Source organism: Lissotriton vulgaris, chromosome 3_1 (genome assembly GCF_964263255.1).
Source record: "Lissotriton vulgaris chromosome 3_1, aLisVul1.2, whole genome shotgun sequence".
NCBI lineage: Eukaryota > Metazoa > Chordata > Amphibia > Caudata > Salamandridae > Lissotriton > Lissotriton vulgaris.
In genome coordinates this window covers 392,073,599-392,087,440 of record NC_141689.1, presented here as the reverse complement: position 1 = coordinate 392,087,440, position 13,842 = coordinate 392,073,599, and the positions used below count along the sequence as shown (strand labels likewise).

The 13,842-nt window shown below is 44.1% G+C and overlaps 1 protein-coding gene across 2 annotated transcripts in view; it reads right to left on the bottom strand.

Moving 5' to 3' along the window:
- The window catches only part of PARP8 (poly(ADP-ribose) polymerase family member 8), a 670,996-nt gene that overhangs the window by 77,854 nt on the left and 579,300 nt on the right, over positions 1-13,842 (bottom strand). For both annotated transcript variants that reach the window (XM_086960612.1, XM_086960613.1), the window contains one exon: positions 11,438-11,550. In XM_086960612.1, the coding sequence (XP_086816738.1) occupies positions 11,438-11,550 (113 nt within the window). The remainder of the gene's footprint in view (positions 1-11,437; positions 11,551-13,842) is intronic.

The window sequence follows — 13,842 nt, the reverse complement described above, 5'->3', positions numbered from 1 at the left end:
TCTGGTTGAACGTGTTTAGTCGCTTCATCCCAGATGCTCTTAATCCTGTTACGCACCTGTTTCTCCTTTGCCTGCCATGCTAAAAGTTTCCCTGTATATTCACTCTCCGCATAGTCTGTCTGGATGTAAGTCCTGCTTGCCACCTCTCCCAACCCTTAGTAAAATTCTCTCATTTCTGTTTTTGCTTCTAGTAACTCTTGCTTAGTGTTTGAGTACTTGTTCATAGTATACTCCTGATATGCGTGGGCAAGTCTTGTTTCGATCTTCATTCTTTCCGCTTTTTTGGCCCTTTATTTCAGGATATCCTTCAAGGTGATTGTATCACTTAATGTGGCCTTAAATGCATCCCAGATTACATTAATTGGGGTGGAATATTTATATAAAAAAAGGTACTAATCTTGTTATCTATTTCTGTGCACAACATTTCATTTGTTAAATTGAGTTTATTAAAATACCATCTTCTTGATGCATTTTTGTCCATGCTCCCAACAGCGATTTCCATTTTGATTAAAGCATGATCCAAAAAAGCATTTAGAATATGATCATATTGATTAACTAAAAGATTATGTGAGGTCAGAAAAAAGTCTATTCTGGATGCTGAGTCATATTTTGCCGAATAGCATGAGTACCCATGCTTATCTGGATATTTAAGGCGCCAATTGTCTACAATATCTAAATCAGGCAGGGCGATGGAGACTTGAGGTTTTTTATTTTGTTTTCGTTCTATGTTTGTCGAATCAACTGAAAAAAGTTAAAATCGCCTCGCCATATAATCTGTCCATGAATAGGGAGTGGATCATCAACGACAGGTGCATAAATTATGGCCAGTATAAGGTTTAACTGATTTAATTTTCCATGGATAGAAGTCCATCTTCCGCCCGGGTGTAAGTGTGATGCATTAACATGAAATTGAACATGCTTACCTAAAAAAATGCCCACACCCCTCCCAGTTCTTAAAAATTTTACTAGCATTGGATAAACTTCGGAAATGCGTTTCTGGAAAATAAATAACATCAGGACTGTGCCCCTTGAGCCAGCTCTGAATTGCATAGGACCTACGCCTATTGTTAAGACTATTAGCATTAAAAGACAGAATTGTTAGTTTATTCCAATTCATTATTTTTATACTTTGTCAGGTGTTTCAAAAGGTATGCTTTAATGCTTTGTGAGTGCCCGAAAAAACACCTAACAGTGTCTAATGTGCTTAAAGTGACTTGTGCTGACATAAAACAAAGCCAGAAGAATAATAGAATATTCATCAGTTGTCTACGTAGAGTATGAAAACATGGGCATCATCTAAAGAATAAAAATACATATCTTATGATACCATATCGAACATACCTCTTTGACTCTAGCGGTATAATCAATATGGTACCATAAGATATTGTCTGAGTACTTACTCACTACAGATATGCATTTTTATTCTTTCGACGATGCCCATGTTTTCAGACTCTACGTCAGAGGTCCTATAAGGCCACTTCCTGGCAGATGGCAATCTAATGTGCAAATTTTGATTTGAGCAGCAGGTCTTAATAGCAGCTGTGATGTCACGTGCAATAGACCATAGATACCTAAAATACCTTATATAAATTACCATGTATCTGACAGCATAACTTCTTAAAAAGCCACTTCCTAGAAGATGGCCATCCAACGTGCAAAGTTAACATTTAATAATAGCAGCTAAGATGTAAAGTGCAGGGAAGCATAGATACATAAGATACCTCATGTGCATTATCCACATTCAGGGGCCGATCAGGATGGAGGATTTTCCGCCTCCTCCGGGCCGGCGGAAGCCACCTCCGGCCCGGAGGAGGCGGAAAATCCTCTGCGGAGTCACCAAAGACCCACCGCCAAATTAGGATGGCTGGTGGGTCTGGAATTCCGTCCGCCGCTTTTCCGCCGCGGTCGGCTTCCGACCGCGGCGGAAAAGCTATAACATGGCAGGCGGTGTCTATGAGACACCGTCCGCCATATTATGATGTTTGTGTAAAACTGCTTTTCCAAGGCGGCTTTTCCGCCATGGAAAAGCATACGGACATTCACTTTGGGGGCCCGTTGCGGGCCCCCTGGGTGAATGGGGGGTGGGGGGTGCACATGGGGGGTACCTATGGTACCCCCCTGCATTTGCGTGCACAAAGCGGCAGGCACCGTGCGGTCCCTGCCGCTTTGTGCATGTAAATGTAACACATGCTTTTTTAACATTGCGGCGGGTGCAGCTTGAAGCTGCACCCGCCGCAATGTTAAATATAGAGGATGTGACCGCCACCCTGGCGGTCACATCCTAATCAGGACGGAGGGAACGCCGCAGCCCCTGCGGACGTTCCCTCCTCCTCAAGGGTGGCGGACGGACGCAAGTCCGTCCGCCATCCTAATCGGCCCCAAAGTGTATAGTATGTTTCAGTATCTGAAAAAATATAGACCGTATATTGACGTTTTCTCTGTAATGATTATACAAATTCTGAAGCAGTAAAACTTCGCCCAAGAACTCTCTCTTTCCTAAATGCTTCACCCCCTCCACCACCACCCTCAAAGGACGTAATTCCCCGCTTTCTCCACTATTTCCTCCTTCCCCCTCTTTTTACTGGATGCCATCTTGTTGCATCCTTATGCATCTCCTGATTCACCTCATGTCCACCTAACTAAGAGATCTTTATCAATTCATTGTATAGTATGTGTTAGAACTGGGGGTCTCTAGTTGGCACAGGTAGGTACCACTGTCCAAATAGGGACCCTTGATTCTAGTCAGGGTAAGGAGGAAACCCTCTGAGATAACCCCTGCTCACCCTCTAGGTAGCTCGGCACGAGCAGTCAAGGCTATTCAGGAGGCAATATGTAAAGTATTTGTACCAACACTCGCAGTAACACAGTGAAAACCCCACAAACTGACTCCATAAAGGTATTTAATCTAAACTACACAAGACCAAAACGACAAAAATCCAACATACACAGTTCAAGAATATGGTTTCAAAAGAGTTCTTAAGGTTGTAATAAAAGTTCTTTAGGTTGCGATAAAATAATCCACAGTTGCGTGAAAAGTTCACAGTTGCATCACGTTTCAGACACAGTACCTTTAGTTGTGACAAAGTTCCGAAAGCAGAATCTGGTGCGGTGGAAAACAAGCGATGCGTTGCTCCTGAGACCCTGGGGAGGTGATGCGACAGCCCTGCTGCAGCAGGGGGCGTGTTGGGACAAATCAGGTCTGTATGGGGAGGATGGCCACTTGTATGGATTCCGGTGCGTAGGTTCCGTAGGAAGTTTGTTCTCGCAAAGGCACGGAGCGACGATCTCTGGAGTTGCGACGATCTCCGGGGCGACGATGCGCGGACCAGCGGTGATCTTCTCTCTCGCAGCTCCTCGATGCGATGGTTTCTGCGACGACACTCGCAGTGACGTGATGCGATCCGCAAGCGAGCAGTGCGGCGATCTCACCCAGCGACGACAGGCTCTGCAACGACACTCGCAGCGATGTTAGGTTTCCCGCACCGATCGGGTGCGTCCCGCAAACAACGGATGCGACAGCTCTGACAGCGGCAACAGGCGCTACGACGATCTCGACCTTTGTGGCGGCGGGAAACTTCTCGCACTGTCGGGGATGCGCTCCTCAAGTGAGCGATGGGACACTTTTCAATTGCAAAAGTCTCTCAAGCTTAGTTTCAAGCATCCCAGCACAGGTACAACTTACAGAGGCCCCACAACTGGATCAAGCACTCTAGGAAGGACAGAACTCATTCAGCAGAGTTTAGGGATGTTGGGGGTGAAGTCCTTTTGTTCCTGGGGCTTCAGAACAGGGAGCCAGCTCTTCTCAGGCCCTTGGAGATTTCTTTAAGACAGGGGACACAGCACCACAGCGAAGTCCTCCCCCTCTCCTTGGCAGCAAAGCAACAGGTCAGTACAGCAGAGCAACAGCAGGACAGTCTTCCTTCTTCAGATTCAGCTTTCTCCTTGGCAGAGGTTCCTTCTTGATTCCAGGATGATCTAATTTTCTGTTGTCAGGGGTCCTGTACTTATACCCCTAAAAGTCTTTGTTCTCTTTGTGCAAGTGGGCCCTGAGCCCGGTCTGAACCAGTTCTGGGTGTTGCTTGAGCACTTTGTTTGCCTGGCTTCTCCATTCCTTTCAGAGTGAGGGGCAGGGTCGTCAGCCACCCAGCAGGAGGTGGAGCCAGCATTGTGGAAGGCAGGCACAGCCCTATTCAGGCCCAGGTGCTAACTCCTCCCACCACTCAGGTTGGAAATGCAGTCATTCAGCCTAGGGCTGACTCAGCCAGCCTCCCGGGGAATCCCGAGTCCCTGTCACTCTCAAACCAGACAGTCAATACACAAACATGCCAAGGCACACAGAAGGGTCAGACAAGAGAACAGCAACTTTCTAAAAGTGCTGTTCTCAAACACAGGATCTAAAAACAACCTTTCCTAAAAGATGTGTTATTAAATTCTGAGTTCAGGGATACTAGACTCTTATGTTCTATTGTGTTCCTATGGGAAGAAATGCTGGTAGCCACTGTAGCCAGCATCCCCCATTTTAACCTATGGAGCAAGGTAGCCTTACAATAGTGAAAAACGAAAATGGCCGCCTTTCATTACCAGAGCATGTCACCTGCCCCAGTACATGCTCTACCTTTCACATACACTGCACCCTTCCCAGGGGGGTACCTCGGGCCTTCCATAGGGGTGACCAATGTGCATAAAAAGGGAAGGGATAGGCCTGGTCAGTGGGGACACTGACCAGGGGGACACGGCAGTTCCTAGACTGCACACAGGAACTGCAGTCGCAGGCCTGAGACACCATTTTAGGGCTACTCATGTGGGTGGCACAATCAGTGCTGCAGGCCCACTAGTAGCATTTGTCATCACCAGCCCTGGCACACCCAGTGCACTTTACTAGGGACTTCATGGTGATACAAATATGCCAATCATGTATATCCAATCATAATAACAATTTACACAGAGAGCATATGCACTTTAGCACTGATCAGCAGTGGTAAATTGCACAGAGTCCTATTGCCAATGGCCACGGGTCTGGAAAAATAAGGGAGGAAGAAGCAAAAAGTTTGGGGATGACCCTGCAAGAAGGGCCAGTTCCAACAGTATGAAGCCTGCTTATGACTACAGTGTCCTTTCTCTTACGTAGCACTCAGATTTTCCAAAAAGGTTTGAGCTTCAGGTATGTCCGTAAAGATAAATAATTTTTGTTTTAACCAGGATTGTTGAACAACTGATGCTTGAGCTCCTTTAGTCTTAAAGGAGTCAATCATTTTGATAACATCCTTCCTTCTATGTGCTGAGGCTGCGGACATATCAGAAAAGATTCTGAAATTTTGAATCTCAGGAGTAGAGAATGATCTCTTTGCAGTTGCTGTATTTAGAATTATTTCCTTCATTCTGTAGTCTTAAAAGTTCATTACAATTGTATGTGGATATTTGGCATTCAGATGCAAGAACTCTGTGGACTCTGGTGATTATGAGATCTCCTTGTAGCGCTGGGATTACCTTCCTCAGAAGTGTCGCAGACCACCCCACCATATCAGCATTCTCCATAAATTCTGGAATTTCGACAAAACGCAGATTGGATCATCTTTTATAATTCTCAAGATCTTGGAGTTTTAGCTCCATCTGGCGTTTATTTTTATTTAGCACATAAAGATCCTTTTGCATAGCTGCAATATTGTCCTCTAGGTCAGAAACACGATTCTCCACTTCTGTAATCATTTTGGGGATGTTAAATAAGTTCTCCTCAAGCATGAACAATCTATCATGCAGCTGTGAGATTTCAAGTGCTTGCAAAACTTTAAAGCCACTTAACTCTTGTAAGATCATTGTGACGATACTTTTTATTGAAAAGTTTCCTTTGGGCTCATCGCATGAAGTTATGGGTCTAGATCCAGATCCAGTTCAGACCTAAATGAGGACTCAGATGCGGGTACATCTAGAATGGTTTGAATGCCATAGAAGATTCACCCTTGAAAGAAAGCCTGATTAGATTGAAGATGCCGGAAGAATATCGAGGAGGGAGAGAGTATGAGCAACGGATGTGTTCCGGTGAATCAGGGTTCTATAGAAGTTTAGTAAGTCTTATTCTGTCCTAATCCTGTCCTATAGTCTTTGTCCCCTGATCCTTCATCAGGAGAACTTTGCCAGTCCTTTGGCCAGAGGGTTGGGTTTTCCCGTTTCACCATTAGGTAAATATTATTCAGTCTTAAATTTGCATATCTTTTGCAAATATATGTTTTATTATGTCTTTTGTGTCTCCATCTATCCACTCTCAATGTATTAAATTGTTGAATGTGTCTGTGAATTGAATGTATTTGACAAATAGAATCTTCTCTCCCATGAAAGTTGACAGAGTTTGTACTGTGAATTTGTACAAATGAGCGTTCTCTTCTGACTGAGATTTAGATCAAATTCATTGAATCTTAACCAAGAGTCTGCGGTTATTTCATTAAGATTTGTAAGATAGTTAGATAATTTGTTAATATCACCATCAACTACTCGACTAATGGTCCATTGACCAAAGGAAGAGTGTTGATCTGTGAAGATTAGTTAGGCATTGACTAATCAAGATCAAAGTGAATATAAAACTTGACACCCAGTGAAACAGTCAGGAAACATGAATGTGTATGTAGGCCCATTTGAAAAATATTGTTGATTGTAAAATGTTCATCCTGCCCTTTTGCTGGATCACAGTCAATAGCATGAAGTGAGAGGGAAATATGCCTCTAATTGAAGCCAAAGCCCACTCTGTATATTTTAAAGAACTTTAACAATAGATCAATAAAACAGCTAAGCTGTCAAGCCAGACAAAAAAAGGGACTGTGTAAAACAGCATATGCTTCTCAACATTAAGTCTGCCGTATCTAGTGTCAACTTTTTTTTTTTTAAACCCACTTACATTTAGCTTGCACGAGCGGTGCCTAGTCTTAATTATGTGGTCTGTGTCACTCACCCTAGGGTAACTGATAACGGAATGGATAAGTGAATCTGGAGACCACTTCCTTGTAGAAGGCAGAATTAAATGATAAACACAGTTCTCTTTATCCAGTCCTGTAGCTCTACCAAACACCAAAAGCAACCATTATAGAATGTTGCTTTGTTGAAATTAGCTGGGGTTTTCAGATGTATTATGCTACTGTTCACTGGATGGACCTTTTAAACAGTGAACATATTTCGAGAAGAGATAAAAACAAACCATCATTGCTTGGTTTTCACTGTGATTACTGCAAACGCATTAGAATTAAAAAATAGAAACATTTTGTAAATCGCCGTAACAAAAATGGAGGTATACATACCATCTCTATATGTACTCTCATATTGCTATTAGCACATTCAGGAATTTATATGCAAAAATATCATGCCTTTTAGTTAGACATATCTACGTCAATTGGCAAAGCACTTGTCCTTTACTGTTTTGTGATGAAGCTCATTTTAGGTGATCTTCCCCACTGGCTGGGGTGACATGGTTGTGTCCACTTCCCACTACGCTCCAAAAACCAATGGTGTATATCGGCATGGATATGTGTGTGGTCTGCATACTTCAGACTGGCCATCACAACAACGCCACACTTGGCATTGTGTACAATCTCCTTTATCGGTCACTTGCCTCCTTCGCACATGCCTGGTCCCCACCTCTCCCCACAATCTGCTATTGTGTGGCTGAGGTACTATGCCATTGATGGGTTATGTGCATGCCTGGCCAAGGTTCCCACAGTGAATTGTGCTGTCATGTCTGGTGGGTGGGCATGTTGTATGTGAGTTTGTAACATGTGCATTCCCAGTGTTATGAGTTTCATGATTGTAGAGTTGAGGTGTGTGGTGTGTTTATTTGGTACTTGCCAACGAGCAGTGCTTTTCAGTAAGTGCCACCCTGGTATTACTGGTTGATGATGGACTGTCGGAAGATGTAGGAATCATGCACACTGACTGGGTGGTTGGTGTCGACATTGGTGGAGATTCCCAGATGGTCTCCTATTGCCTGCACATTGATTGAACATGTGTGCTTTCTGTTTTGGTTATTGTGTGCAGTGTTGCCAGGGGGCACAAGTAGGACATGTGTGCAGTCACTTGCCCCCTCAATGTGTGGGACGCCAGCTATGATGTAGACGCCTTGCTTTGTCTCCAGCTGTTCCTGCGCAGTGTGGGGGAAGTATAGATAGTGGGGTACCAAGCTGATGATGTCACCCACAATTGTTGTGTGGAACTTGTATTAGGCTGGCTGTGAAACTTCTCCCACTCTGGCGGTTGTTGGTTGGAGGGTACCAGTGGCCCACACGTGCAGCACGGCCAGCAGCTTTGTCTGAGGTGGGCTGTATTGGTACCATCAGCTTGTGGGCAATGGTGATCCCTTTGTGCCAGTGGAGGGCAATGGCATTCTCTGGTGTTGGGTCTGTGAGGTTGGTGCCTTTTCTGAGGGTCGCGGGCTTTGTTAGTGCTGCCTCAGTGTTGGGGGGGGACAGTAGGGTTTGGGGGTGGGGTGTGGTCCTGGGGATGGTGACCGTGGGTGCTGTTGCCCTCTTGGGTGTCCGGCATGCATGCTCAGTGGCTCCATGGCATCTGTTGCCAGTCAGGTGTGGCTCTGGCCTTGGCTCCCTTTTCTGGTGTAGGCTGTGGTCAAACTTTACAACAGGTCAGAGCAGGTGTTAATTTCATGCAGCTAATGCACCTTATCGCATGTTTTGTTATCTTCTCGCCAATCTGGCTGGTCGTTGAGAATGTTGCGGAGTGGTGTTGTCGCGGCTTTGTGCACGGGAAAGCCTACTCTGCATCTCATTAGCGATAGTGGCGGGGGTCATCTGTGGCAATGCTTTTTTGCGGTTGCTATCACAGGTAACTGGTGATATGGGCTATTATCACCAGCTTGTGAATGCGGAGATAAATTTATCGCAACTTTGGCTGCGATAAAGCGCCGATAACTCAGCGATAGCTCCTTGAGAATATGCCCCAGAGTTCTCTAATGGGAATGTGGAATTTAAGGCAACGGTTGATGTAGGCAGGTCCGAGGTTGTGTAGGGCTCTGAATGTGTGGGTGAGGAGTCTGAAGAGGAATCTCTTCTGCACTGGGAGCCAGTGGAGTTCTATGAGGTGAGGGTGATGTGGGTGCAACGCGGGAGGTCTAGGATGAGTCATGCTGAGGTGCTCTCGATGGTCTGGAGTCTTTTGATAAGGTGTGCGTTGATTCCTTAGTAGGGTTCATTTCTGTAGTCCAGTCGACTGTCTAGTACTTTGGGGGAGCCACTTGAAGATCCTGCATAGCATATATTCATACTCCGTAGTCTGAATGATCTGAGTATTCGTAGTCCAACTCATCATTACCCTCAAGTACATAAACCCAGTGCTCAAATAGTGAATCAAGCAATACAGGAATGTATAAGTATGTTAGGTCAAAACTGTAGTAATTGAAGTATTACGTTGATATTGGCTGCCATTGGCAAGCTTATGACATGGTGAGCTTTGCTCATTTAAAAAGGAATGCTTCAGGAACTCTAGAAAAAACACTGGGTCCTCTGTGGGTGATCACCGTGAAAACCACAACTAGTATTGCTCTCTATTTTTTATTGTGGAGTCCTCATTCTTCTCTGTAGACCAATAGAATGTAAGGGTTATGCAAAACAAAGTCAAGTGTGATCCGCAGGTGTCCCATACAGAAATCAATCAGAATTGAGTTGGTATGATTATCACAGAGGCAACCAAACACACTATTCGTAAATAGTTTTGCTTTATGGGTGGCAAACATTGAGGACAGAGATCAAGGGTGGTACGCTTGCATGGTATTACATACAGGATAAAACTAACAATTAGCATTCTACTCCAATGCAGTTATGTGAGTTTGATTGGACGATTGAAAATGGGTCATTTTTCATCAAGATTTTTGGTAAAATTACAGGTGAAAAGATACTATGCTTGATCCCAACGTTAAGTAATAGCAACCGGTCTTATGGTTTTGATGTTACAATTTCCTGTACAAAAGATTATGGCTAAATGGGAATGGGCTAACACAATAGATTTTCCCATCTAAATTGTAGTTAAGGGAACGTAAGACTCTGTCTTTGTTACCCTAATGTGCCTCATTTGTTATTGGAGAGAAAGAGATATCATCTGCACTTATTTCAGTGTGTTTTTTAGACAAGTTAGGTGTGCTAAACATTTTTGTGGCTGAACAATCTAATTACTCATGTGTCTCTCAACAAAATAATAGAGGTGGCAGGTGTATTTCTTATGGAACATACAACTGAGACTTCAATGTGACAAACATAATAAAAATTCCGCCCTTGCACATGCTTTAACTTCTGCAATGCAACCGCTAACACCTGATGGCAGACATAATTGTCCAATTTAATCTAGATGAATTTTTGAATAATTTCACTTTTGAAGATTGACTATTTTGAGTGCAGTATTTAAATGGTTTGCAGAACTCACATTTTTGCCTCAGTATTTGTAGGATTAGAAAATCATTTTATTTTCTTTAAATATACTGTGTATGTGATTCACAGAAACCCAACAGTAACTCCTCCATTTACTGGCTTAGGTGGGCAACAGGCTTGTGTGACTAATGCAGACAAGAGTACATGTGTTGGGCAGATATGCTCTCTCATTACCTGAAACACAACTATAAAGTGCAGGTAGTCACTATCCAAGAATACCTATTTACTATTGAGAAAGTTTGTTATTGTCCCATTTTAAGCATTGCGCACCAGCGAGAAGTACGGGACATGAGTGATTACTGGCTTCTGATGGAAGGAAACTAATTGCAATAAAAGGTGGGTAACACTGGTATCACCCAGGTTTTCTAACTGAAAGTGTTGATGGTGGGCACACGTCCTGTGCGGCCAGGATGGGCTGGATGCCAACTCACACAATCTTCTATTTGGTCACACCCATAGAGAAGGCCCTTGATCATTTGTACACCATGCAGATTTATAGTTTGATTGCTCAGCTCCTATTTTCATATCAGTTTTCATGGCATGCAGAAATGATGTTGTACTGTTCTCTTTCTTAAGTCTACATTGTTGACGAGTATTGAGTGGTCAGCTGTATTTAAAGCACCAATGTATTTTTAAATGTTAACCATATTCAAAGCCTTGTAGATCATTAACAACACATTTAGCTATAAATGAACAAACTCATATTTTCTTTAAATAGTTCAGGCGGGTCTTAGGGGACAACCAACAATGCAACTAGCTATCCTACAGAAAAAAATAAGGAAGGAGACCTACTTAGTAAAAGCCTAATTCATGTTTAATTTTTGATATTATAATACATGAAGTTACTTTGTAAGAGCAGATGTTCTTTGAAAAGAGAAAACAGTTTAATACATTCTGTAAGAAAAGAAAAAAAAGGACATAGAGCTGACTAAAAGGAGGTAGGAACATTTATTTTTGTAGTCACAGATTCGTAATGTAGAGGGTAATATTGTGGGAGTTATTTACCCAAAAAAATGAAAACTTACTGAAATGCAAAAGTGCTTCCAAAGAGTTTTTTAGCAGCTCTGAAATTGGATTCTTTGGCTGGTGGACTGCTTAGGAGCAAAAATTGGTGGGGAGTGTGCATAAACTTCAGTTGCTGTAAAATAAACAAAACATGAGGTTACCATGACCTAGCAATTGATATTAGTCAAAATATTATTATGATACATGCACCATGTAAAAAATTAGGTTACTGGTTGAGGAGGGAGAAAAACTTCTCACGCAGCAACCACAATTCTTCTCAGGATGAAGTCAAGAGCAAATCCAAAATTAACCTATGCTCAACCCTAAAGTAGCATGGCACAGACCAGTCATGCATTACTCAGAGACAAGGTTTAAAGGCATTTTACAACACTTCAGCCAGCAACAGAGTGAAAACACACCACAAGCGGCCCCATACTAGTTTAGAAAAACAGTCATTTTCAAAAAATAAAATAAGATGAAAACTAGAAAAATTCAATCAGTACTAGTGGAGATATGCAATTCTATAGATTTTAGTTCAATGATACCAAAAAAAAGTTCCAACTGTGGATACCTGGTCGTGCCTCGACTGGGGCAATGTCACAAGTTCAGGCCATCCGCTATAGAGCGACCTCGGCTACAAGGACCTAGATAGTCCTACTAAACAAAGTACCGAAAAAGCTGATTTGCAGAGAGCTGCCGGGATACTCATCATGGATCCATTGCATAGCTGAAGTGATGCAATGGTTCCGAAATGCACCTAGGCTGCATTGTGAGTCCTGCGTCGATGTTGGGGATTTAATCGATGATGGCTTGTGAAACGCAGTTCGGCATCAGGGATGCATCACACAGTTGCAACAATGCATTCGTTCAGAGGAGCTGTGATGTGGAGTCCGGCGTTGTCGTCGATGCTGCAGTCAACGACGCATGTGATATTCTACGCCAAGGATGCATCATGCAGCAGCAGTTCTGAAGAGACTACGGAGGTGATGCGGGTCTTTGTGACCGGTCCAAACCGCGCAGCAGCAGCAAAGCGTCGGTTCAGCATTGGGTTGCACCGTGCAGCCAAGTAGATTCTTCAGTTCTGTTTGATCCACAGAGGCTGGCAAAGCACCTTGGGCCCACTTCCAAGGGTCCAGGACTGGGGCACCACTTGGAAGAGTTGACTCACAGATGGAAGAGTGTAGGTGCAGGGTTCAAGGGTGTTGGAGCCTTCTGTTCCTGAGGCTCTAGTCAGAAGGCCAGCCAACTAGAATTTAGAGTCACTCTGAGGTCCTGGGTTCAACAGATGAAGGTCCAGTCCTTCTCAGCCAAGCAAGAGGGCATCATTTAAGCATTGCAAGGAAGTAAAGTGACAGTCCTTCACCAGCACAGCAGTCTTTCATCCTGACAGAGTATTTTAAGGTCCAAAAGTGTACTGAAGAGGTAGTATCTGAGGTCCGATATTTATATCTTGTGCCCTCCCTCTTAAAGGTGCGAGAAGCTTTGAGAGATTTCCCTTTGAAATCACTAGGCATTCTACCTTCCCAGCCCTTGTTCCAGACTAACTACAGGGGGTATGCTTTGCATGGAGGTAGAACACAGCTAGCTCAACTGTAAGAAGGGCTGTGCCCAGCTCCGCCCTCCCATCCTGCCAGTGATGGCCCATCGAGGCACACCTAAACTCTCTATTGTGCATCGGTTCCCAAAAAGGAACGGGATAGCCAGACACACCCGTTAGGTGTCATGCTTCATCATAGACCCGCCCGCCAGAGAATGCTCTAGTGGCGGGCGGCTTTTGTTATTAGAGGGACTGTCCAGGAATGTTTGTGAGGAGTGGGGGATCCTGATAGCTAAAAACCCCATACACATGCCAGTGTTTTAAATTCTGTCATTTATTAAAGAGTGGTATAGAAGTGATTAAAAGCAAGCTCTGTGAGTCGCGTTACTGTTGTGTATTGCTCTGTGCACATTTTTTAAATCTTTATTTCCTTTGTGAGAATTGTTTTTAAACTGACTCTCGTGTCAAAAGCTGTCTCAGCTCACCTTTTCGCCGCACGACTCCCGCTCCGACCCCGGTCCACCGCAGCTGCTTGCTGTTTGTGTGGAGGACGGACCGGTAGAGCGAGACACGCCCCCCTGCCACAACCTTACAAAAGAAGACTCAGCCCAGGGACGCGCGACTGAAGCTTTGCGAGTCGCATTACTGCTGGCTGCGCTTTGTGTTGTGTATTGCTCTGTGCACTTTTTAAAAATCTTTATTTCCTTTGTGAGAATTGTTTTTAAACTGACTCGTGTCAGAAGCTGCTTAAGCTCACCTTTTCGCTGCACGCCTCCCGCTCCGACCCCGGTCCACCGCAGCTGCTTGCTGTTTGTGTGGTGGGAGGACCGGTAGAGCGAGACACGTCCTCCTGCCAGAACCTAATAAAAGGGGACTCAGCCCAGGGAT